This window comes from Onychostruthus taczanowskii, unplaced genomic scaffold (genome assembly GCF_017590055.1).
Source record: "Onychostruthus taczanowskii isolate IOZ18803 unplaced genomic scaffold, ASM1759005v1 scaffold39, whole genome shotgun sequence".
Classification (NCBI taxonomy): domain Eukaryota; kingdom Metazoa; phylum Chordata; class Aves; order Passeriformes; family Passeridae; genus Onychostruthus; species Onychostruthus taczanowskii.
The window spans coordinates 7,435,277-7,458,262 of record NW_024501348.1 but is presented as its reverse complement, the minus strand read 5'-3'; the positions used below and the strand labels follow the sequence as shown (position 1 = coordinate 7,458,262).

At 39.7% G+C, this 22,986-nt stretch overlaps 1 protein-coding gene across 3 annotated transcripts in view; it reads right to left on the bottom strand.

The window, feature by feature from the left end:
- Positions 1-210: 210 nt before the first annotated feature.
- The window catches only part of HMGN3 (high mobility group nucleosomal binding domain 3), a 22,840-nt gene continuing 64 nt past the window's right edge, over positions 211-22,986 (bottom strand). The window contains exons 1-6 of one of the 3 annotated variants that reach the window (XM_041412375.1): positions 22,830-22,986; positions 8,411-8,461; positions 4,318-4,347; positions 3,624-3,671; positions 1,242-1,314; positions 211-693 (exon numbers count right to left, since the gene is read on the bottom strand). The exon at positions 22,830-22,986 is cut by the window's right edge and continues 64 nt beyond it. In XM_041412375.1, coding sequence (XP_041268309.1) covers positions 680-693; positions 1,242-1,314; positions 3,624-3,671; positions 4,318-4,347; positions 8,411-8,461; positions 22,830-22,844 — 231 coding nt within the window. In that variant the 5' untranslated portion in view covers positions 22,845-22,986 and the 3' untranslated portion in view covers positions 211-679. Of the gene's footprint in view, positions 1,085-1,200; positions 1,315-3,623; positions 3,672-4,317; positions 4,348-8,410; positions 8,462-22,829 lie in introns of all 3 variants that reach the window. The other 2 variants (XM_041412374.1, XM_041412372.1) reach the window with 2 other exon arrangements.

Sequence of the window (22,986 nt, the reverse complement as noted above, 5' to 3'; positions counted from 1 at the left end):
CTGTAAGTCCCCTAAACTGTAGGCCACTGAAAATCCCAGTTTGCTGCTCCTGTGTGCGTGGTTTTTAATCAGACATCAGCAAAAAAAAAGCAAACACACAGCATGCAAAACAACTGCTACTGAATCATTTAGTCTACCTTGTAACAGTCAAAGATGTGAGTACAGCATTCCTCAGATTAAGAGAAAACATTAGGAGTCTTTAGTTTTTCGGGCAAGGAGACCTTTTATTTTAATCCATTAAAAGAACCCAAAATAGTCAGCAGGTGGCCACATCTATCCATGTTTCATTAAAATCACATAAAACCTAAGTACAAAAGCACCACTGATTATTGCTCTAGAAAAACTGCATGAAAAATTCCAATACACACAGTAAAAACATCACCATATGCACAAGACATTATTTCTTAAAGCAAGTGTATGGAATGCTGATCCAATTTTACACATACCTTGCAATATTAAGTTGATATTTATATGACTTGGCAACAATGGGAATTTCTAAAAGCACTGTTATGAGAAGGGAAATGTTCATATACAGTTTAATATGTCAACTATCATAGTCCTAAAAAAATTAGCATTTACAAAATACTTGATAAAAATATCTTTTAAAAGTTGTCCAAGAGGTACATAAAATCAACCCAAAATTTTCATGGTATTTCATTCATTCTTGTCACCTACAGATTCAGTTTTCTGAGCCTGTGGAGAAGAAAGAAAGAAACTAAATTACTATAGTGAAATGCTATTAGGTACCTAAATACCCAAGCTATCCTTACTCCTTGGATGTCTTACTTGCAACAGCTCCAAACCTGTGTCCATAGGATATCTATGCAGCCGGAACAGTTACAGTCACACACTTCTCTCAGCTCAAGGGTCCCGGCTTTTCAAAAGCAATACAAGCCTTACCTGTCAGCTTCCATCGTTCACACTGAAAAGCACCACACTACCACCTGTTCCTATTCACTGCACACATGCTGAATGCTCTACCGCACCCTTAACTTTCACTGTTTCAATCTGCCCTTTTACTGACAGTGTGCTGGGTGGGGCACCTCTGGATGTTGAAACACTAACAGTTGAGCGAGATGAGAATCTGCAATAACATTATGGGCAATAAAAAGAAACATTATGAACATGCTAACAATGTCTGAAAGGCTGAATAATTAAAAAACACTGATTCAATCAGCAGGAGGTATGTGTGGAAAGTACCTCTTCAGCTTTATTTTCACCATTTTCAGATGGTGTAGTACCTTCCTTTGCAGCTTCTTGCTTTTCATCCTTCTTCCCTTTAGCACCTTTGCTGGCCTTTGTTCCAGGTTCCTTCTGACAGAAGATTAAAAACATGGCCATAGACATTGTATGAGTAGCCAGAACCCTGCATCTTTATCAAAACAACTTTCACATGAACTAAACAGCAAGTCTTGGCAAGCTTCATGTGCTGGACTGAAACAGAAAACCATCTAAAGACTACCTGGAAACTGTAAACCCACCTAAGTTACATAGAGACTCAACATTTCTAGAAAACGGTGGTGTCTGCTTCTTTAGTTTTCTGATAATTTTTTCAGGGATACAAAATCCTGCCAGACTACTTTGGTAGAGCTGTCCTATGAGGTATATACAGGATATCTGTGTGAACAAACCCAATTACAGTATATTGAAAGCTTATTCAGACAAACACCGACACCACACTGTTTGTGTAACTACAGCGCTACACTTTCAATTAATATAAAATATTAAATTAGATTTTAAAAATTAAGCTTTTTTGTTGGCTGTCCTTTTGTTACTTTGATAACATCTGTGATGGTCATTCCATGTCAATGAAAGAACCATACAACACACTAGGGAGACAAACGGATAAAAGTCCTGCAGCAACACAAAGCAAAGAATTTATCAAAAGGAACTATTCTAACAGCCACAATTTCATTTTGAGATTTGTTCTTAATTTCTATGTTGAAGTCTACTATTTTTTATAACTCCTTTCTTTATGTACTTATTTATGTTTGTGATCTAAAGGTTAGCAGAGACATAGGTTAAGTATTTAAAGTGCAATGGGATAAAATTTAAATGATATTGAATTTACTATTTTACTTTAGTATTTAAAGTAGTTCTGATAAACACAGGATATCTTTCATACAATCATTTGCTCCAAATTCTCCATGCAGTTGGCAATAGTAGCTTTGAACACCTAATGCCTGCCTTTCTTCATTTACTACCCTTCCCCACTGATGCCCATGCAGGAGTGGGACAGTGAGGAGAGAGCACCAGTAATCCCAGTTCCAGGGCAGCCTGAATTACTCCTTCCATCCCTCAGCTTCAATGTTACACAGCAGCTTAATTTGGGAGCTTACAGTTGGTATGAGCATAGTTATAACTCTTCACCTATGAAAGAACAAACTAAGGAATTGACTTAGCAAATTCATAGCATGCGAGCTTTTAACAATAAAAATTATCTCAAATCTGCACCATCTTTCCTTGTTTAATAGCAAGTTCAGAGTACACACTTGGTGTTTTCTGTTGAAGAGACCACGATTAATATACTCCTTAAAATGTGATCTAGTTAGGGTTTGGAAAAAAAAATATTATTGTATTAAAAATTACTTACAGTAATATCATAAAGGATTTGAGTCACCCAAAATAAGCTTCAAATGCCTCTCACACAACATAGACTGGATCCACGACACCGAGCTCATCCCACAGGTATGTGAAGCTACAGAAGCCATCACATTCCCTTCTTTATTAACACTCTTTTTAAGAGGGGAGCAGGATGGACTCAGCAAGACTTTACTGGTAATTTTATATGATAAATCACACAATATTTAAAGTCAGAGTTTTATTTCACATGAGGACTTTGTATCCTGCCCAACTGAGATGACAATAAAAGGATTTGAAAAAAATGGAATTGTGAGGAGCGCTAGACTCAGTGTCCAGCATGGGAGCTTTTTTCCCCCAATAAAGCAATTGCTATTATTCAACATTCCCCTTAGGCACAAATAAATCTACAGTTTCTGCAGTACATGATTTATATGCAAAAATCCTGAAAAGGTATTTCAAACACTAATAAGATTTTAATTTGACTGTAACTGGCCCAGAAAAACTAAACCATTCAATTTAAATATATTTAATTTCACCTTTAATTATAATTGTGCATTCTCAGCAGCAGCCAGGCTTCAAGAACAGATAAGAGTTTCTCAGTACAAAATGAAGTACTGCACCTCTAGACAAGGAAACAGAATGATAGAGAGTAATCTCAAATGCTTTTGTAGAAATTGCTGGGTCTCAGGAAGAGTTTACTCAACCAAGCCTGTACTTTTCAGGAAAGGTGTAGTAAAGGTAAAAACTCTTCTTAAACTAGCAATTCACTACAAACTAACATGGTCTGCATATCAAACAGGCAAGACATTTTCTTTGGGCCAGTAATGAGGCCAGGAAGGGGTGGAACAGAAAGCAAAGAATGATCTAATTTGCGGTTTTTTTCCAGGGAGGGGGGGCAGGGAGCTGCAGAGAGGGCAGGAAAGCCCATGCCTCAAAAAAAAAAAAAAAGCTGTGAATTGAACTGTTTGCAACATAAAGAAGGAGTGTACTTGCTTACTATTGGCTAAAACGATGGTAACTAATCAGAAAAGAGTATTTACCTTTGTTGTTTTCCTTGGTTTGGGTTCAGGTTTTGGTGGAGCAGGTTTCTATAAAACATTTTTAGTTGCACAACATGTTAGACACACCACCAGAAGCCAGCCTCCTCCACACCCTGCTTCCCCCCCAACCCTACATCTTCCCTTACTTCCTGCTCAATAGTATGCATCTAGAAAAAGTCTGAAAAACCTTACTGCACAAATGCACTCGTCTCTGTACACACCTGTTTGCATTAGTTCACTCATCTAGAACTGAAAGTAATTTGGGGGTAATTTTCTGGGTAAAACACAGAGATTAGAAGTACCTGTTAAAAACCCCATCAGCTATATTCTAACAGAGAAGAGGAACTAAAACCAAGTACTAGCAGTGGCATCAAATGAAGTCCTTGAAACACAGCACCTTCTCCTTTCCAGAGAAGTAGCTGCATTTTCACAACTAACATCAGCCTGCAAAATTAAATAGTCAATACTGCACCTAAAAACTCGAGTTTTGCACTAGAGTGGGGAAATATATCTTTTGTCAGAAAAACCTGAAAACCTGAAACCAAAAAAACAAAGATAACTTCATTGCTAGAATTCTTAAATACCCCTCGATAAGAACAAAAATTGAATCAAGCAAAATGTAAAAAACTTGTTTGGTCTGAGAAACCATATGTGCTTAGAAAAGGATATACCAGGAGGTACTATACATACTTACAGCTGACAGTCTTGCTGATCGTCTTGTGGGCTACATGAAAAAAAAAAAAAAAAAAAAGAAGAACATTTTTACAGGCTTACAGGAAAAAGTATCCAAAGCAACATAGTATCAGCATTCCACAGGACAGCATAAAATATGCATCTATCAAAATATGTGTCTATTGCCGAACACAATTCACATCTCCCTCACCTTGGACACTCAAAATTTTAAAGGGACAGAGTGAAAGTTAGAAATAAATGTTGTACAGGAATTATACCACCTAAACTGATGCTTCCTTGGGACTGCCTAAAAACAGAAGTCAGACAAAATTAAGGGAGTAAAAAGCTGTTATATTTATCAAAGGCCTTCAGGTACATTTCGGGCAGACAAATCCCCTGCCAGGGGCTACACCCAAAATGGATGACAGGTCAGGGGTTTTCATACTTTTGTAGGTCTGGTCCATTTGCATATTGGGGATTAATCTTCCAATTACAGCTTCAGGTAATGAAGTCATTTACTCCAAGTTTGCTCCTTCCCAACACACTTTTGTTTACATTTCTCTGTGCCTGAGACAGTGAGGTGTCCTTGATTTCCAGGCCTGGAGAGGAATTGTTTTGTCTGACCAAAATGGGAAAGTAGCAGCTAACACCCTATACGGAGTTTAGGGCTATACACTAAAGAATTGCAGGATTACAAATATATGAAAAATATAAAAGCTAAAATTCTAAGGCATCAAAAGCTCCACAAAGTTAAATACCTCACACATACACACACCCCTGTGTGTATGTGTGAGGTATTTACACACACACAACTACTTCTGAGTCCCTTCCTGGTCTATGAAAGGTTCACAAATCCGACTACCTGTGCAAAGGACTGAACGGACTGAAGCTTTTTCATACAGACTTAGCATGATGTTTTTAGAATCTAGCAAATGTTACTTGTAATGGTGGGCACAAATCCCATCTGATTAACAGCTGAATAAAGTTAACATCCTTCTCTAGAGGACATCAGAGTGCTAAAATTTCAAAACATGAAACTAAGTCCTTCCACTTCCTCAGTTCTCCACACACTTGCTCAGAGAGTCCAGGTGCACAAAGACAGCTGCAGGATGAGAGAGAGAAATTATTTCTTCTATTTAAACACAAATCTCAAAAGGAAAGACTTGAGCCAGAGATTCTGCTTCTCTCCAGCTTTCTTTATCACTTCAACATACTTTCCCCTATGAGATTTTATTTCATCCTGCTTTTTGTCATAAATTTATTACTGAAGTCTTAAACTACTTGTTAGCTTGTTAGTTTGTTCACAATGTTTTTTATTAATTAAAACAGATTCACCCAGTTACAGAGCATGGTAAATAAACTGAGCTGAAGTCTGGTCTACTCATAGAACTAGAATTACACCTGTGGCCAAAATAAAGGGACAACCAAACTGCAACAAATATCCAACATAACTCAGCTCAAAAAGAGAATGAAAAATACTTCTAATTACATATTAAGCATTTAAGTTGAGCTAAAAAAAAAAACATGGCTCGGTACATCCTGCAACAGGAAAAAGCTCTTGTTAATATCTGAAGAATGCCGTAATTTGTGTTCATTGGAGCCATTCAAGAATTCTTCGTGGAAAGCAGCAGTGAATAGTTTAAGTCTGCATCCAGCAAAATAGAAATCAAAAAATACCTAAAGATATTTTCAGCTATGAAATATTTATAGCAAAAAGGTAAACCTCTCTTTTCTTGGCAATTTAGCATATCAACCACTTGAGAAGCAGCCTACCATTATTTTACAACAGTATAAAAAAAACATTTCAGCTGGTGAGGTAATCAAAGAACCTCTAACTCAGATTTTACAAATCTGCTTTCTTAAACAATTATTTCTACCTCTTTAACATTTAGGAACTGAAATGTTTTGCTAGCATCTACTTTTTAAAGGATAATATGTTGATTTAGATAAGTTATAATTCTCTCCCCTACCTCCTGTTCCATAACTTGTTTGCCATAAGAAAGTCAGCATAAACCGTGAGGCCTTCAAAAATGCTTGACAGCTAAATAATTTTAATTCTTATTTGGGGTTTGTATGTATTTTTATGTTATCTGATTTTAAGGAGGGAACTAGAGCCAAGTCAGCAAAGGTCACATTTTCATGTGCTTTGGGAACCTCTGTCCCCTCCAAACAGCTGTGCTAACCCAGAAATCAGCAGCTCACCCAAGAGTCTGTTTGACACTGGCCCGCTAGCAATCATCTATGGAAGGGGGTCTATGAAAAGGAGCAGACAGAAAAACTCTGGGCACTCTCCCACTGCACCAGTTTCTGGCAATCTGAAGTTGCCAACTTTCCAACCTGGATATCATATACACATAATGTGTTTAAATAGTCCCCAAGGGTTATTTTCTAGACAAATCTGTTTAATAACATAGTACTCATTTACGCTTTCAGTTTCCATAACATCCCATGCCAATGAGTTCCATAATGGGATTATGCACCATGTGGAAAACAAAAAGCAAAATCTTTACCCTCTGCTGTCCCTCCTTATAACTTCTTGCCTCTTACTTCCATTAGATTCCTCTTATTTACAGCTTTCATGAAGAGAATTCCCTAACTGCCTTTCTTTTTTTTACTAATTGTTTTGTCACAACTCCATTCTATAAAAGATGAAGAATCCTAGAAAAACTGTGTTGCTTGGTTTTTTAGTTTGGGTTGTTTTCCCTTTTTTAAAGCTGCTGTAGATCCTCTGTTTGTCCCACTGTACTTGGTATCCTTTTAATTCTATCATGGCCTCTGTCAGGAGAGCTTCATTTAGTACTCCCTTATCTGAGAGCAAAAAAATTAATCTTGTGATACACTGATGCTTACTCTGTCCTCTGGCATTTTTTCCTATGTTCTAGTTACTTTCTGTTTAGAACTACTGACATTTTCTAGTAACTATTCACTGTGATTTTACAACCTCTCCCCTGATTAACAGCTTCGTGACCACCACTGGGTCTTCCCCTCCCTGTGTATTAATTTGCATTTCTCCATATTGAATTTCTTTTGATATTTTATCACTTGGTTATTTGTCAATGACATAACAGGCCTTCTCAGCCTCTTTTACTTCTGACTACTCTGACAATTTTTGTAAACTTCAGCAAACTTTGTAAATTCTTTAGTACCTTTTCTCCTGCAGATCATTAACAAATACATTCAGCAGCAAAAGCCCGCCCCCAAAAAAATCCAATACTCTACTGATAATCTCCCCCTTTGTGAAAATTAACTTTCACTCCTCCATTCTCTTCTCATAAGTTTATATGTCAGAAATTCTTAGAAAGATCTTCAATACTAGCCAGTTTCTTTATGATCCTTGGGGAACCTTATGAAAAAGTGCTTTTTACATGCAAGTAAACTATAGTGCATGCCATTTGTTTACTTGCTACTTTCCAGATCAAATATGTTCCAAGATTTACAAATAGAGCAATTAAATATTCTCCCATTCTTCTCAAGGTCCTGGTTTGTCTGCCACAAAAGAAGGCAACCTAAGAAAACAAGTTCTCATCATTCTCTACCTGCTTTTTAAATTCACATTAAGGGCTATGACAAACAAACTAGCAAACGTTATTGTAGATACCAAGATATCACCAGCTGTCTTCTCTAACAGAATGTACTGTGTCCTTTAAACAAATTCAGTCAAAGAAAACACAAATGTGTCAGCTGCTCCAGTTTAGAGTCTAGTATCTTAATTCAAGACACCCTCCCATCAGTCACTTAAGCTAAGAATAGTTTTGAAGTAGACTGGCTGGGGTGTGTGCATTAACCCTGTTCTGCCAACCCGCTAGAGACAGACAACAGTTCCAGGCAGTAACATACTACACTACTACCACAAGAGCCACCAGAGTTTGTCTATGAAAGCCCTAAAACTTTCTCAAATTTATTTGGTGTACTACTAAGTTGTATAAATCCTCAGTACACCAAGACAAAATCAAGCCAGATAGGTTACAAGTGTGGTTTACTGTCTTTATTCCCACTGAAAACAGCTCACCAGAAGTGACAGAGAAATTAATAATCTTCTTATATACGTGACTGCAAATCTCCAATTAAATAATTACATGCCAAAACAAATTGAATATATATATATATATACTTGCCTCTTGTTTAGTTACTTTTGCTGCATCCTTGCCTTCAGCACCCTCTGGAGACTGAAACAAAATATTAAATCAGTGTTTTTATTACAAACTTAAAAGCAGGCAGACAACAGCAAAACAAAGATTATGGTGAAGACTGACTGCTCTTTCATCTGCAACAACTTAAAGCAACATGACAACAGTAGGAAATGGAAATCTGAGGTTTGCTCTATGGTAGCTTTTGAAATCCCCAAGAAATTTAACACATTTTTTCCCAAACGTGAATTTAGCCTGTTATGAGATGCAGTGAGATGAACAAAAAAACCACAGCATTACTGAAATGAATTATTTCTTTACCTCCTTTACTCCTTTTTCCTCTCAGCCTCACTCATATGGAAGTTTTAAAAGTATCCTTACATCATATGTCACCTCCTCCATCAGAAGAGCATAAATCAGTAAAATACTGAGATATTGACAGGAAAGCTTGGGACAAACATGCATCTTCTCAAGAACAAAGTATCAACTTGAACATTGTAAAACTATTCTTGCATAGGTACTAGAAAAAGGTTGGTTAAATTAAGGCAGGGCAGGTAAAAATCAAGTTTCTCTTTTGTTTATAACTCAAGATGTCTAACTTCACATTTTGCAAACATTTGTGTTTCTAGGTAGGAGCAAGCAATACTTGGATAAAGAGCAAGCAGCAGCAGTTAGAGGAGAACTACAAGAATGGCATATTTCAAAAAGGCACTTTACAGGCAGCAGAGAAGGCAATTTGGTGGTTGTTTTGTTTTACAATCAGTAAGGAAGCAGGCTAGTTATCTTTTCCCTTTTCTTTCCATTTCAATTTTAATTCAAACTTCCTCACAGATTTTGACACAAGATGTCTCGGAGTGAGAGAGCTGCGGTTTGGAGCAGAGAAAATGACCGGCTCGTTTGCAGCAGTTGACCAGTGCCTTCTCCTGGCACTGGGCTCTAACATACTTAGAGAAAGACATCCCCCCACCAGGGAATAAAACGTGCCTTTGTTACTGTGCACTCTCCCGACAGAAAGGAAGCATGCCACAAGAGCAGCTGCTTTAAAAAAAAGCCGAGGACTGATCATGTAAGTAGCTTGAAAACAGCAGGAAGTTAAGCAGCATCGCACAGCGTAGAGCAACTCAGAATAGCAACAGGCAGGCATCCAAAATGGAGCCTCTCTGTTCCCTATGCAACTGCAGCCTCACCAGTCACCTGCAGATCGTTTCAGGTTTGCATTTCCAAAAGTCTTTCAGTTTGGTTACCAAGGAGTTATTATAGCTTCATGTTGTGATGCTGGGAGCATCAGAAGTCAGAAAGAAAACAAAAACAAGCTATTCCATTGTTCCTGTCAGTAACCAAGTCCTGTGTTCTACAACTTTCCTCTTCCACTCACAATACAGGATATGCTCTGGGTACAGCTTTTCTGTTGTCCATGAGTTCCTAAGATGTTTCTCCCATACGAATTTTCCAAATTCTAACAAACTCGTGCTGCACCCTTTCCCCAAGAGGGAACTCAAATAGCATCCTTCCTGTCCTGGGCAGAACCTACTTGTATGGAGTTTTCTGAGATTTTATAATATTTTCCCAGCAGTGGTAAAGAGACTTTAGATTTACAGGGGTAGGGACAGAAAGACGGCATGATCCATTTCCTTTGGAAGCCAAGCTAAAAAACTCTTCATCAGCTAAACCAAGTTGACTGGCACTCCACAATCAGCCTGTTTTACTCTACTTCACTTTTAGGAATACTAGAACTTTGAGAGAGGGCTAAATTATCCCAAAATGGCACTGCCACTTGCCAATAGCCTTGCAGGAATTGCACAAGAGCTAACTCTACACCTGCAATACTGCACAGTAATTTACCCCATTCTCTTTAACACTTATGAAAGAGGATTCTCCCGCATTTCTGATAGATAGGGCAATCTGATTTTAGATGCCAATACTACTGCTAGACAACAGATAAAAAAAACTGCTCATGAGGCTAACCACAGGGGGAAAAAAATCATATTAAAATATTCTTAATGCAACCACAACCTCTGTATACTAACTACTGTGATATATTACATAACATATTTCAATTAAGTCAGATAATTAATGAGCCCAGCACTGGGCTCTCCCAGCCCTCCCAGGTTAAAAAATCCAACAGCAACTCTGAAGGCCACATAACTTTTCTCCATGGAGAATAATTGCAATTTCAGAGGTGTGAATAAGCAGCAAGGGGTTCTGACATGCTCTCATTTCCATTTCCAACCCGTTCCCTCCTCTCTGCAATCACTGCAGGTCCAGGTCTTTGGTGGCTGGGCTCATCCTCCCAGCCCTGGCTCCCCACTACGCTGGCAGAGCTGCGTGGGAGGCCATGTCATGAGTAAGGTAATTGATCCAGCTGAAAAATAGCCTGCTGCCTAAACAAATGCATAAATATTATAACATATAGACAAATTATAAATACATAGTCTTCCCTGCTCCAGCAGAATAATTTTACTGCACAGCTGCACAAACAATTGAGTCAATACAACAGACAAGAATGCAGTGGCACGGGGCAGCTGCAGGCAGCCTCGGACTCCATCTATTCTATGTATTGCAGCTGATAGACACATCCAAAAAATATACATGTCAGATATGGCTATAATGTGTTTGTCAAAAGAGGAACAGAAGCTTATTTTCCCCTCTAGGAGTTCTGATGAGTCCCAGCTGATGTGGTTCTTCATACCAGTTTTTGCAATACTTTCTCCTCTCCCCGGGGAAAAGAGAGATTTCTACACAAATGGATTTGAGCCAAGCATAGCTCCCAAAGAACTTAGCATGCCACAAGCAGAGACTGTCTGCACTCCTATCTGGAGTCACAGGACTTTTATGTAGATATCACCAAAATCTTAAAGCCTTGCCCTTAACTGTTCCACAGGAACCCCGCCCCCATTTTTTGTCCTAGTGACAAACTACTGAAGAACCTCTGGTTTCAAAGCAACAAAATGTACTCAGTAACCCCTCCCCTTGGCACATTTTTCCGCGTGACCTAATGCGATGGCTTGCCATACTTCACATGACACCCCAGCCACATTAAAAAGCACCCTGGATAATGTGCTGTACATCCTAAACCAGTCAGGAGCAGGAATACCCACGCTGCAAGTTTTGTGCTGCAAAACCCAAGACCAATACAAGCACTGAACCACTTGACAAGGGCAGCACTCCAGCCTCAGTAATTCTTCAGCTGTACTCCATCATATGTCTATTATATTTATAAAGTAGTCCCTATAGGCCTGCTGTGTGTGATACTGTATGGATGCCTACAAGAGACAAAACATTTAAAAAGCAAATAAGGGCACAGACAACAGTGATTTTTTTTTTCCTCATGGAGAGAAGATGACTGGCTATCTCTAAATATGCTTCTGACATTTGAACTACAAGCAAGTTTTTTTTTTTTTTCCTCATGGAGGTACACACAAGGAAAGAAGATGACTGGCTATCTCTAAATATGCTTCTGACATTTGAACTACAAGCAAGTTTTAGGTTCAGATGACCACACATTGTGTCACAATTCAATTAGCACTAAATACTGGCAATAAGATTGCAACTTAAGCTGCAGCTATGCTTTGCAAGATCTGTCACAGCTGCATAACTTTCAAACCGTAAGACTGCCTATCAGTGATTGGCTTTTTTTTTTTTCCACTTGCTTTTACCCCAGCTATTTTTAAGAGCAATCTAGAAAATTATTTTGAGTGGATTGGAAAAAACAAAGGAATATTAATAGATGGTAGAGAATACTAAAAAACCCCTGAAGGAATATTAACATTGAGCTTATTTGTATACACAGCTCTTTCACCAGCTGTGAAGTATACATAATAAGAACCAGTGTTTCCACACACCAAAGCAATACTGCACTATCTGCAATGCCAACATCATTACAGAACTGTTAGGTTGAAAAGAGAAAACTAGACAACTGTTTTAAGTAAACATTTAATAGAAAATACAGGTCAGTTTCCTGGTTTTACTGTTCTTAAGGCAAGGCTACTTGGTACAGGTGCACCACAAAAGAAACATAAAGCTTCATTTTTTTTTACACCAAAACCCTAAAACATAAGCAGTATATAACGAGAATACAGTAACCCAAAGCAGTGAAGATACTGATGTTTTTTGAATGATCCAAAGATATACATTTGAAATTGCAATGTCCAGCTTCTGGGTGAATATTTTGTTTGCACTACTATGAATGGATTTATTATAAAGAAGTACATTAAAAAGACTGAAAAATGAGAATATAATTAGGTGAGAAGTAGCAGTCAGTAGAAGGTCGGTATAAAATTAAATAGATGGTTCATTCTCTGAAGGATTTTATTACAAGCAGAAACTCAACACCTTGGCTCTGACGGGAGAGAAATTAGTCCCTTCATACCCCCATGAAAACAAAACAAACAAAAACAAAGCAGATGCAAATTTCATTCTATCTACCACATTAAGAAGTTAGAAATTAGAAAGGCAGAAAGCCTTAACTGTCCTAGCACATGAGCATTCTGAATAGCATTTCCTCCCTTCTTTGCAAGCTGTTTGGTTCAGCCACATCTTGATACACTGCCTGCAAGGGGATTTGCCCATAGATTTCCTGGCTCACTCCTGCAGCTGCAATTTCCATGATGTAATGCTTTTGGTCGTTCCTCCTACAATCTTTTTCACCAACCAAAATAAGGTAAAAGCTTGGGAAAAAAAAAAAAAAAACCAGCACGTTGCAAGAGGAACAGATGTATCAAGTCTGAAGTCTTTTTCAGGGTTTGTTGCACTCTTTCCCTAAAATTTTTCTACCCCTCATTTGCTTTTAACTATGCATTAGACTAAATTTAATGCCATGAATGGTTTCCCCATACATGCTATATCTTCTAATTATTTATCCTCAGAGCAGCTCTGAATTTTGAGCCAGTTCATAAATGTAATTAAAATGCTATTTATTTCTTGGTTTAGATTAATGAAGACTACATGTTGACTAATTTAACACCAACCAACTCCTGCAATACCCTTTTAACTATTGTTTCCTCATTTAGCTCCTCCAGCATCTTATCATTAACCTTTGTTTACAACTAGTTCTTTGATCTGTTTTCAGTGCTCACTGCAAAGCCAATGTGAATTAGCTTTGCAAGTAAAATTAATTTCCCCTAATAAATGCTTTAAGAAATCAGGTACTCTTCACATGACACATCTTAATTTCTTTTTCCTACCAAAAGTCTGATCCTGCATGAGGAAAAAACTATCCATGCTGCTACTTAAAAAAAAAAAAAATTCTGCCAGAACCACAAGGGAAGTACAGCATAAAATTGTTTAGTGGCAGGCTGGATTTTTTAAATACTTATCCAAAATTATATCTGTCTTGCTCTCTTCCAAGAAACGAGGTTGGATTCTCTTGTATATTCATGTAAATAAGTCTTTCACCAAAAAAACCTCAAAACAAACAAAATCAACTACACAAACCCCTATGCTGCTTAAATATTTATTCTTTAAGTACATAATATCTTAATATTAATATTAAAAATATTAAATATTTAATATTTTGTTAATAATTATTACAATATTATAAAATGTAATTTTTAGAATTTACATCCATTAAGAGCAGAATACCTAATTTTCTAATTATTTGGGGGAGAATGTCAAGATCATAAAACTCTGAAAAGATGAATGGTACTTAAAGGTTTAAATTTAAAGACAAGCATTAATATCCCTTGTATTAATATGCTAATTACATGTTAATTGGGAAAAATCAGGGGAAACACTTCCTGATCAAGGTTTCCACTCCTGCTTAAAGATTCAAGCCAAGCAGAGTGCCTTGTTGACATGCAATGCATTTTCAAAGAATATACAAGAAAATATGAATAGAAAAATCTGGCCATAAATCAAATCAATAGGTGTAGAAAATGCATTTCATTAAATTTCTTAATTCTTAAGACAGGTGACTTCTGTGAGCTTTATGCACTTCCAGACAAGACAGCAAATCAAGTTAGAAATGGGGTATTTCCAGATAACCAAAACCAGACACAATAAGTGCTTTTCCAGAAGAGGAAATTCCTTCATTGCACATTGAGTTTCTGCTATTCCCACTGAAAATATTTTCCTTTGAAAAAGAGGGTCAAAGATTGACAAATATAATTGAAAATGCATTGCATTTTTGCAAAATTCATTTTGAAAACATACTGCATATTTGATAGGACATTTAAAAAAAAATCTCACAACTGGTTTGGCTTTTATTTTTCCTTCCAAGTTTCTCTTCCCTGAGGTCAGTTTTTGAACATGACATCTACCTATGGCAAAGTGAAAAAGTAAGAGCAGTTTTTAGAGGCTCAGACTTGAAAAAAAAAATATGTCATTGTAATTTAAAATTAGACACACAGTTCACTTTTCAGACAGTGAAGTAATCAGCTGCATTTTGAAAAATACAGATCAGCCATGGGAGCAGGGAGCACTGAGCATTTGAAATTGTTCAGCTATCCCTGAACACCAGATATGAAAATTCAGCTAGGTAGTGAGTAGATTCTTGTCTCTATATTTGCTTAACCATTTTACTGCCACCGTAAAATAAAAAGGCAGATTCAAAAAAAATGATGGATGAAATCCAGTCCCTAATATTACTTCTCCAACTTTCAAAGCTGATGACAGTTCTGCAAGTGAGATGAAGCTGCTGAACTCATCCAAGTCTACATATAGAGGCAATTTTTAAAACCTTCAAGATTATGTTCCAAAATCTGTATTTAAATAGAACTGATCAGATTTGCAAAGTAAAACTAGCACACAGTACTTCTGAAAAAAAAATATTATCTAAAAATAGAAATTACATTTAGATAATTACTTTCAATAACAACTGATTCCCTAAAATAGCCACCTCTGACAAACAAAATACTGGGAAGGACTGAAAAAGAGGTATTTAATTCCTCTTCCACCAGAGGACATTACAGTGACAAAAACCATAATAATATAGAAAAAGGACCTTTTTTGTTGTTGTTTCAGCTAACTGGTACTACAGAACATCAAACCTCTGAGATGATGATAGCAGGTACCAAAACCACAACTGGTACAAAACCTTAGAAACCCATCTCTCACATCCCAGTCATGACTACAGCTGTGGTTAAAAGCAGAATTTCTCTACTACAACAGCCGGAAGGAAGAGTTTCACAGGCAACCAAAATGCAGCTTCAAGAGAAGAATAAACTAAAATGTCTCAAAGTGGGCACAGGTGGGATAAGGAAGAAATGACGTAGCAGAGATAAATGATGATTTCCTTCTACAAACAGACCACTGACACATCTCAACCCTGCTTGAGAGGAGCAAAACACTGCAGAGCTATGTCCTTAAATCTTTATTTTCAATAATGGAAGCTACTATTAACTCAGGTAGCATTAGGTCAATGGAGAAAGCTATGTGAGATGAGCAAACAGACCAACAGTCCCAACAAAGCAATGGGAACATACACAGTTCTTTTCTTCAGACAGAGTCCAACATTCTTAGGGAACACAGCATTTTTCATTTGCAGCTTTCACTGTTACCAAGAACACCCACTCTTTACTATTGGAAGACAGAGCTGTATCTCCAAAAACTGGTAACTTCCAAAGACACCAAAGGGGTAAAAACCCACAAAATAAAAACCAAGCCTGATGCCTCCTCCCTCTGGTACTGCAAGCATACAATTTGAGCACTGAGTTGCTCTGATTATTCTAATGAATTAAAGAATACTCCTCTAGAAACTCTGAGTTAGGGACAATCAAATCAAAGATGAATGCCTGGCTGCTGCTAAGAAGCATTCTGCCCTTCCCCACCTAATCATTCCTGCCAATTCCAGCTTAACTCTTTGTGTCATGGTATGGGAAACCAGATCAGCAGTCAGGTCTGCCCAAAAACTACCTCAAACAAATATGATATCCCACACGTTAAATCAGAATAAGGACAGGAATGGGCATCTGGAATTTTTGCTTCTGGCCTGCATATACCAGTTTGAAATATCTGCTGAACTGCTGTCGAAACAGTGAAGTCCCACACTGCCAATTTTGCTGACAATAAAATTGGTATAAGATGGTACCTCTTTCTTGCATGCAGCCAGGTGCTCATTCCCAGCCTACCCCTTTCTAATAGGTAACAACACAATCACTGTGCCACTGTGCACCATCTCTAACTTGGATCAGTAAAATCACCCAAAATTAAAAATAAATAAAAAAATCCAAATCATGTTTAAACCTGTTCAGCAGACAAGCTTTAAGAGTCATGCCATGAAAGGCCATTCCAGCATATTAAAGCACCTTTTTGGCTTCTGGACCATGGGATAAATCACAGCGCTAGCTCAGTGCAGGTAAAGAATGGGAAGTAGATGGTGGCCATGATGATCATACCAAGTGCTAACTTCCAAGAAAAATCTCTTGATTTGGTGTACTTACACTCTAGGCAAAAGACAATGTTACAATCCTGTCAAGCAAAATTCAACTTCATGCAACTTCTCTAAAGGAATGATACACCTTGGAACACACCATTCCTATACACAGCTACTGTTTGGGTTTAAAACAGCAGAGAAAGTGAAGTTTTCCAAGTAGGTAGCACAGAAGAAAAGCAACCTTAAACTAAATAATGCAGAGGTATGTTCTACTTACATATATAGCTACATTCCATTTACACACAAGGCTTTTTTATTTTTTAAACTTAACAATACTGATACTCCAGCACACAAAAGAACACTGCCCATATCTGAGTGTTGAACTACCATATCTAGAAAGATTACATGCACCTAATCAATTTTGAAGTTGATGACTTACAAAGATTGTACTACTATGCTTTAATGTGCCCAGGAAGCATGAAAAATAATTTTTAATTGACAATTCAGTGAAAACCTTGGAATTTTTAGGTTGCCGATTAAGTCCAATTGTATTTTAGTGTAGTCTAAGAAGAAAATTTATATACATTGCCATCAATTGCTAATAAATGAGTCAGATCTTTACTGACTGGTATAAATTTATCAGAAATGTTTTAGATAATTAAATCCTTGGTCAATGACCTTCTAATCTCCATAACTGAATAACAACAACAATAATAATAGCTAAGATTAAATAATTAGCTCTAAGTTAAAGAGTCTCTCATATAAAACATCAAAAAATATTTGCTGCATGTATTTAATAGCCCTGTAAACTTCATTTACTGCAATGTGCCATTGCAGCATTGCTCAAGCACGTTTTTTCTTTAGTGCCACTGAACACTGCTACATTGCTTTGTATCCAAGCATTTCACAAGCAGATAAAAGTTTTTGATCTTTTCTGCTTAATTTTTCTATGAAAGATGCACATCCTTTGAGTCAGTCTGGTCAACTGACTTTGTTGGCCTTCTTGAAGTAGGCCAACTAGGCAGTTTTCAATTGCTTTTAAACACCTCAAGGTTTAAAATGCTGCAACAGTTACAAATCCAGTACAACTTCTAAAATTGTTAGTGGCAAAACACCCTTCTCCCTTCTACTACTAGGCTCCTGCAACCTTTTAAGATGCTCTGGAACATGTGCTCTGTTTGTCTTTCTTGAATTTAAAGTGCATTTCTGCATAGCAATCATTTTACCTGTCCCTGCAAGCCATGCTGAAGGTGGAAGTCCACCTGACGACTCTGCTGACACCTTAGACAGAAATTTGTCAAAGTCAGGGGCATGTCAGTGACAGATGCAAAGAAGAGCATCTTCTGCTGCTGCTTAGCCTGTTTTCCAGTAGTTAGGTACTGAATGGTCTAGGAGTGACCTGCCAAAAAAAAGTCAGAGCTATGACTTTTGCTTTTAGTTCTCATGGACTGGGAGAAAGAAAAAAGCAGCCAGCAGGAAGGCAGAGTGAGTCCAAGTAAAAATCTGGAGAAAAAGTGGACGGAATAGGAGTGGGGAGAGGGCAGCAGCCAAGACATCTGGATCTGGTACTGACTCCCTTTTCCCTTCTATTCTATAATCACCTACAGACTGTGACATGAAATACAGAACCTCCCTCATTTCTATGTCTCACTGCTAAGAGAGACTCTCTTGTGTTTTGTTCTAGGATGAACTAAAAAGTGGCTTCACTACAAAGAAAGCTTCCAGCCGCGGTATTGAAACAATTTATTGGGAAGGTGCAGGTCCCCACAACATCACTGGAGCTTCTTTCCTGTCAAATAGCTTCAAAATGAAGAGAACCTTTGAAAAAAATCCACTATGTTACATATAGTATATCACACTGATACAGACCGAATCACAGCTGAAGTATCAAGACATGGAAAGGGATGTGAAATGGAGCTGCTCAGAACTTGAGTATACTTCATACTGCTGTACCACGAACATAAATTCAGCTGCTACTATGGTTTGCACAACCTAGACTTCATTCCACAGACCAAAGAGCAAGAGCAAGATCATTGAGAGATAAAGGAAAAAAAAAGCTGTCACCAGCAGGACTTCAGCTTCATTACTTAATTGTTTGATCTCATACAAGTTGCTCCAACAAAATTTTAGAGAACTGGTTACTATTCCAAGTTCCCCAGTTTCTATGTACACAGTGCAAAGCAAGAAGACAAATTTGGCAAAGTAACAACAAATGTGCCACTCAAAAGTGCAGGAGGTGCTTATTAGTGGGAAAAAAAAAACGCCAGGACAAACATCTTAACCTGAGAATTCAAGATAAAGAGACCATTCTAACAACTTAGCAGTTTATTTCTGTGCTTCATTTCCCCATTAGTGGATAAATATGGTTGATATTCTCTTTGAATATTCATGACACTTCAGAAATAAAAACTTAAACACATAGAAGAATTTCATAAAGAGAACTCGGTTTAGGTCCAGACAAAAAAGCACAAGGAGAATTTAGCAGCTCTAGGTTAGTACCTGTAAGAACATGCATTTAACCCCAAAGGTTAGAAAATACATTGATTAGATACCAAGTTGGCAAAATAATCAGTAAGGGACTCACAAAAAAATCACGTGATCATGTAACTAAATGCATTATGGTAGGACAACAATGTGGTCCCTTCTGACTTCTGCTAAAGAAGCAGCATTACCAGCAAAATACTCAGTGGGTTTGTTTTTCAGCAGTAAATATAACCAAGTACCTTTGACTTTAAAGAAAGTGAATTTGCATAGCAGAACAGGAACCTGTCCTGTATGGTCTCTAGTATATCTTCACAGCATCAATGGTACTGCAGAAACTACATTCCTGACTACAAGGGGCCAGCAAATAACCAACTGAAATGGCTGATTAGAAAACAATATTTTATTTTCTCTGAAACAATAACAATATTCAAAGATGGGAAATGATTAATGAAAAAGATGACTTAAGTTGCACTTAGTCCCTTTATCTGACTCAACTCCAAGTGTTTTCAAAACAGCAAGTGAGATGCAGGTAGTATTGCACAGATTCAGATATTCAGATTAAAGAACAAGTTGGGTCATTTTGGAGTGCAATCCCAACTAAATGACAGGCTCCCCATCCAATACTGGACAAGTCATCACCTGACCTATTAATGTCTCTTAGACATGATGCACATTCATGACACAAGTGTCATTCATCTTGATGTCTGCTTATGCAATTGTATGTGACCATACCACGATTCTCCTTGTCATCAGGTACAGAATGGCTCTTCATCCTTTTGTGGATAACACTGAGATATTTTTACTGGGGCTGTTTCAAGGTCAAGGAGTTTGTCAGTATGACCCAAGAGCTAATTCCACAAAGACAAGTGAAAAGCAAAACACCCCAAACCATTTCAAGGCGTTCTTTCTAGCAATACCACAACAAGCATTCTGGTTTATCCCACACTGGCATGCCATTCTTCTTAAGAAAGGCCATGTTCACACCACAACATGTTATTACAACAGACGAAGGGTACAGAAACCTGACAGGAGCGGTCCAGAGTTCAACCCCTTTTTGCTTTAGCACAGTATTTAACACCATCTCAACACAGAGTATGTTCTTCCTTTTCTCTGTGACCCTCAAACAATGAGTAATGATACCTTGATATCCTATGCCACAGCCCTCTAGAGAAGGGGAGGAAGCTTACACTTTCTGTTCATAATATTCATAATGAATGTAGGGCCAGGGACTTAGCAAGTGACTTGAGTTTACACAGAGATGAGAAACATTAGAGATGAAAAGAAAAGCAAACAAAAAAGGACCAGCCAGCTTAGATAACTACAGATACACAAAAATAGATACAGCTGGATTTAAGCCCTTTCTGCAATATTATTTATTTACCTACCCTTGTAACAGTGAAAATTTCTCATTTTGACTTTTGATGTTTATTTCCTTACAAAATTTTCCCTGCTAGAAGCCTTTTTATAAGTTAGAAATTTTAAGATAAGAACTGACTATTAGTTGTATGTGATGGTTTTGTCTCCGTGTCAAAATTGGCTGGTGTAATTATTCAGTTACTGCTGCATCACCAACTTCTCACTCTGCGGTTGTTATTCTGGAATAAAACTGACTATTGTAAAATACTACAGTAACACTTTTCTTAAAAAGCAAAGCCATTAATCACACACTTTTCCTGGAACCAGTGCTTCCCAAAACTTACACTTTGTATATAATCTTTAAATGTAAACCTTTACCAATACAATGCTAACCAAAATAAAATTTACTATGCTGTTAAAACTCATCTCCATTGCTGTCATCCCACATACAATCTTTGTATTACTTATTTTAAATAATCTTCTAGAAATGAGACATTTTCTTATGAACTTATTACTGAAAGGTAGTTTCCCTTAATAAACACTTCATAACAGACCACAAAAACCTACGGGAGTATATTTAACTCTCCCTGCACTTAGGGCAGCCTGAAACATCTGTAGTGTAAGAATGCAGAAGAGCAAAGTAAGCAGGGTAAGAAGTTCACAAGGTTTGAAAAGCTGGGGGGGGGGGGGGGGCTCGGTGGGGGGGGGGGGGGGGGGGGGGGTCCTGTGGATACAGGACAGGATTTTCTAGTTTCTCCTGGTGACAAGCAAGAGCACTAAAAGCTCAGAAGCACATGAGGGTGCAATGACAGAAGAGCAAGTGGAAAAAAGGCCCATCATTCACTGACTTCAAGCCCAGTTATTCCAACCAACCCCACAGTTGTATCCATTTTCAGAACCAGAACCAGGCCCTCAACTACGAATTAAATAATTCAGCAGCATACTTGACAATTCGACATTTTGATACCTAGCATAAGGAATAAGCAAAGGACGAGCAAACACCAAGTTAGGTGCAAGGCACCATCTACCTCTAACTTTATTAAGACAGATTTCAGCCCCAGCCCAGAAACGGTGCATTAGGAGGTCACAGGTGACATTTGGGAAAAACACAAATTGCCTTGCCTCGGCTGACCTAGTTAAAATTAAAGGACTGCAGCTATAATTTTTTTGTCATGGCATGTATTAGTGTCAAGCCTCTCGTTACACGCTGCTAGCGCCTAGCAAGGCGGGCGGCAAGTCCTCGCCGCGGATCTCCAGCAGCAGGGCCTCCCCGGGCCGCCCACCCGCGGGGCCCTGCAGGGGCGGAGGGGCCCGGTGCCACCCTCCAGGCTCGGCCCGCCTTCTGCCAGCGCCGGAGCGCTCCCGGCGGCCGCGCAGCCCCGGCTCCGCTTCCAGCGGGCACGGGGAGCCGCGGAAAAATCCCCACACCACCGAGCCCGGCCGCTCAGGGGCCGCCCAAGTTTCTGTCTCTGGGGAAAGGCGGTCTCACGGCCGGCTCCCTCCCGAGGAGCGGGCTGCCAGCCCCGCGGTGCCCGGAGAGCGGGAATCGGACGGCGGCGGGGGCCCCTCAGCCCCGCACGGCTCCCCCGGCGCGGCGGGGCCGCGGGCGCTCCCTCGGGAGGCGCCGCCCCCCGCCCCCGGGGGCCCTGCCCGGATGGGCGCCGGAGTTGGTACATACGGGTCTGCCGCGGGAGGCGAGGAGAAGGGTGTAGTTTGTTTTAAACATGGCTTGCCTCTCCCCTCCTCCCTTTTACTCGGAGCCATCGCTCCGGCGCGGCGGGAAGCGGCGGCGGCGGCGGGATCCGGCCGCCCCGGGTGGGGGCTGCCTCCTCCCCGCCGCGGCGCCGGAGTTTGCGAGCAGGAAACTCCTCCCGCGGGGGCCAGGGGCGAAGCTGCAGCCGCAGCAGCGCTTCTCCCCAGCGGTGGAGGGGGAGGAGGAGAAGGAAGGTGGGGGCTGGAGTTGTGATAGCGACTTCACCTCCCGGGGAGCGAGGCGACACCGCCCCGCGCGGCACCGCGAAAGTAAACAGGCGGCGGGGAGCGGCGGGGCGGGCTGTGAGGGGGCTTGCAACAGGCAGCAAAATGCCCGGGCTCGGGAGCCATCCGCAAACCCCAGCGCGGAGCGGCGGCGGGAGAGCGGCAGGAGAGCAGCGGACGTCCCCGGCCCCTGTCGCACGTTTCACCCGCCGGCCGCCGCCCGGCCCCCCCGACCCCACCCGGGGAGGCAGGACCCGCCGCACCCCCGGGGCGCCTCACCTTTCTCTTCGGCATAATGTCCCTGCTCCGGGCCGCCAAAGTAAAGCGACCGAAAGAAGCTCCGGCAGAAGCGCGGGATCCGCCCGGCGGTGGCGGCGGCAGCGGCGGCGACACCGGCGTGGCTGGTGCCCGCAGCTGTGCCCGCGCCCGGTGCCCG